This window comes from Mesitornis unicolor, unplaced genomic scaffold, assembly GCF_000695765.1.
Source record: "Mesitornis unicolor isolate BGI_N332 unplaced genomic scaffold, ASM69576v1 scaffold7012, whole genome shotgun sequence".
Taxonomy (NCBI): Eukaryota; Metazoa; Chordata; class Aves; order Mesitornithiformes; family Mesitornithidae; genus Mesitornis; species Mesitornis unicolor.
The window spans coordinates 13,173-16,454 of record NW_010167200.1 but is presented as its reverse complement, the minus strand read 5'-3'; the positions used below and the strand labels follow the sequence as shown (position 1 = coordinate 16,454).

The 3,282-nt window shown below is 45.6% G+C and overlaps 1 protein-coding gene across 1 annotated transcript in view; it reads left to right on the top strand.

Moving 5' to 3' along the window:
* SETD5 (SET domain containing 5) overlaps positions 1-3,282 on the top strand; it is a 39,501-nt gene that overhangs the window by 25,695 nt on the left and 10,524 nt on the right. The window contains exons 18-19 of the mRNA XM_010178614.1: positions 1,454-1,510; positions 2,960-3,282. Coding sequence (XP_010176916.1) covers positions 1,454-1,510; positions 2,960-3,282 — 380 coding nt within the window. The remainder of the gene's footprint in view (positions 1-1,453; positions 1,511-2,959) is intronic.

Genomic DNA, 3,282 nt, shown 5'->3' with positions numbered 1-3,282 from the left:
TTTCCCTAAACAGCTTTCAGTAACCCCAAGCATGGCAGAAATACTTTACAGAAATGCTTTACATCAGCTTCCACTATGTCTCTGGTTTTTCTTTCCGTTGTCTGGGTGGAGGACAATACCTTAGACCTTAGATTTCTTGATAGTTTCCTTTTGCAAAACTTTGCAGCAGCACTGAGCAGGCTGTGCCATGGTTTCCCTTGCTCTAAACTCTGGGAATGGTACCAGCACCCATCCAGCCAGGACCTTCCACTTGTGTCGCTGCTCTGTGCCTATGAATAGGGATCATGCTCTTTGCAGTTTTCATTTTATTTTCTAGTATTGCATATTTTCATGTAAAACATGGAACTTTTCAGGCTGCCTGCTCACGCTCTGCCAGTTAAAACTGTTAAGAAATAATGCTGTGCAGTGACAGACTGTTCCATAGGAGGAACTGTTTGTCAGGAATCCCTCATCCGTTTTGCAGCAGGGCAAACAGTCCTTCGTGGTATTTTTAGCTTAGCATGCTTTTGATTATTTTCTTTGAGAGCCCTTTCTTGCGAGGTATCTGAGGGGCAGATCTGTAGAGGTTCGTGGGGAGGCTTGTGGAGCATTGAGGAGAGAGATGAAAGACTTTCAAGCACTGAGCTTGACTGTGAAATGTTTTGTTACCTTTGCTCTGGCAGATCTGGGTGGTGTTGCTGTGGATTTCCACAGTCTAGTCACTGATTTCCACTCCCACCTTAGCTTTGGTTATTTCTGTTACCACGTGTGAGACATGGGAAGCCTGTATTTCACTTGACATCTGTACCTTACTTGCCCCTTTTACTCATTTTTTTCCTCTAGCAAGAGTTCACAGCTTGATGGACCATAGGCTTTTTTGTTCAGACTTCTGTATTTCCCTCAATCTGGCTTGTTCATAACATCTGTTACTGTCACATCTGTTTTGTTTAGTTATCATCAATTTTAACTTCAGCAAATACTCCTCACCTCAGTCCTGTGGCACTGTAGGAAGAGAACAGACTGATTTTTTGGTTTGTTTTCTAGCATAAAGTCTATGAAAGTTCACTGTAGTGCTTGAGGGATCTTAGTTGCCTTTTCTTTGTGCAAAATGAGGCGCTCAGTTTCTCCCCTATCCTCATTCTAAATGGCATAAATTGCTTTCTCTTTATTTCATGGTGCAAACTCTGTATCTGACAGCATCAGAACTACAAAGAATAAAGTGTTGCTTCTCTTAACATTTATGTGCTCTGCTTTGGGCACTAAGTTATAGCATGAAGCACAGTAACTCAGTCCTGTCTCTGTGCTTCCAGGAAGCTTTAGAAACCACTGACTCAGCAGAGGTGCCGTCTGGGCTGGGATAGTCTGTGTTTAGAATGGCTGTTGCTAACCCCCATGCTTGTTTTTCACATTGATTTTTATTTTGCTCCTTGACTCTTTAAGTGGATGAATAACCAGATGCTTTTCCCTCCTCTAGAACGTGTCCTCCCCTGAGAGCTCTCCTGCACACAGGCCTGAGTCCTTGTCACCCGAGGTACTTATCACACGGTTTTAATTGCGTTTGAGGCCGGGATTGTGTGTGCTTGTGTGTGCATTTGAAGCCATGGTTGGAGGGGAGGGATGAGGAGTGCAGAGGCAGGTGGGAATAAGGGTGCAGCACCAGTCACAAGAAGGCTGAGGAGCCTTTTCAGGGTTATCACAAGAAAGCAAACAAATTGAAGCCTGGAATTTGTTATTCACTTGTTGACACTGGTGGGAAACAGGCAGTGTGAAGGCTCAGCTACTGAGGTGAAGGCAAGAGGTCTGTGAACCTGGAAAAACCTTAAATCAACCTCTGCCCCAGCCCAGCAGATAAGTAGTGTGGATATTTACTCAGTAGCCACAAAATCACTACTGGGGAAGAAAGGGAAAAGCGTCCTCTACTGGTTTTGACTTATGAGGACACAGTGGAGCACCTGCCCTGCTCTCTTCAGCCTTGATTTATCACCTGGTCACCTGCAGAATTTACAGTGTTGAGGTGATGTTTACCTGTTGGCCTGTTGTAAAATACGAGGTAAAGTACCTTGCTCAGAGACACTTTCATAGTGGAAAATTCGCACTCGTCTGCCACACTGAAGATTACTTGGAGCTGTGATGTGGCAGAGGAAACGCGCTCAGCAGCAGCAGAAGGACAGAGCTGGTGCCTGGTGCTGCTGTGTTTCTCCCCAAGCACTACAGGCCTCCAAAGAGGAGGAAATCGTGTCAGTTCTGCTCATTGTCTGAGATCCTGACATATTAACATGGTGAAGGAGATGATTACATGCCACTGCCCCGGAGGGTTTTGGCTCTTAAAGTAGATAAATGGATATACAATTGTGTTGGTGCCTAGAGCTCCAGCAGCTGTGACAGCGCAAAGATGATGCCATTGTGGTTTTGTTAGAGAATGTAAAATGTAGAAATGCCGTATAAATTTAATGAGTGTACTATTGTTAGAGGTTTACGAAGCTCACAATAAGTGAAAACAAATGGCTTGGAGGTCCTGGATGTTTTATTGTTAGGAAGTTGGTAGTGGCTGACTGGGGACAGTCAAGAACTTGGCTAATAAGCCAACAAATGAACAGCAGATCTTTTCTGTTTCCTGCCCATAAAGAACCTAGCCAGTGCTATGTGTTAACATCAACCCTGGGACAGATGAGGCAATTGAAAATACTGGGTTTTCTTCGTTAACTGCCTGGGGATAGTGCTGAGCCTTATCCTCTTACTGCAGGAAGACTGCTAAAGGGGGAAGGGCAGCTCGTACTGGACAGCTGAGCTGATTTTTATTTAGTCTTAATCATTGCCCCGTAGAATAAGCAGAACAGTGCGGGAAAAGAGCAGAGGAGCAATCGGAAAGGATGGAAAGCAGTGAGCTGGCATTGTGCAGAGTACTTTCTAATTCAATTTCTCTCTCCATCCTTTTCCTGACTTCCCACACCCCCTCCTGTGTCCTTCTTGGATTTTCCAGCTCTGCCTCCGATCCGACCTGGATTCGAAGGGTGGGTACCTGGATTCGGGTACAAACGCCTGCCCAGAACGACCATCGCTGCTCAGCTTCGGATCCTCTGATCTGGCTCCACAACCCTCCATAAACTCTGCTTCAGAGATGAACTTCCCAGGGAAAAGTGGGGAAGCGCAGATGCTGCTACGAAGCTCTGATCAGGCTTTTCGGACAGAGTTTAATTTAATGTATGCCTTCTCCCCATTGAACGCTATGCCACGTGTGGATGGGTTGTCACGGGGATCTGCTCCTTTGGGAGAGAGGAAACCAATGAATTCGGAAGCAGGGTG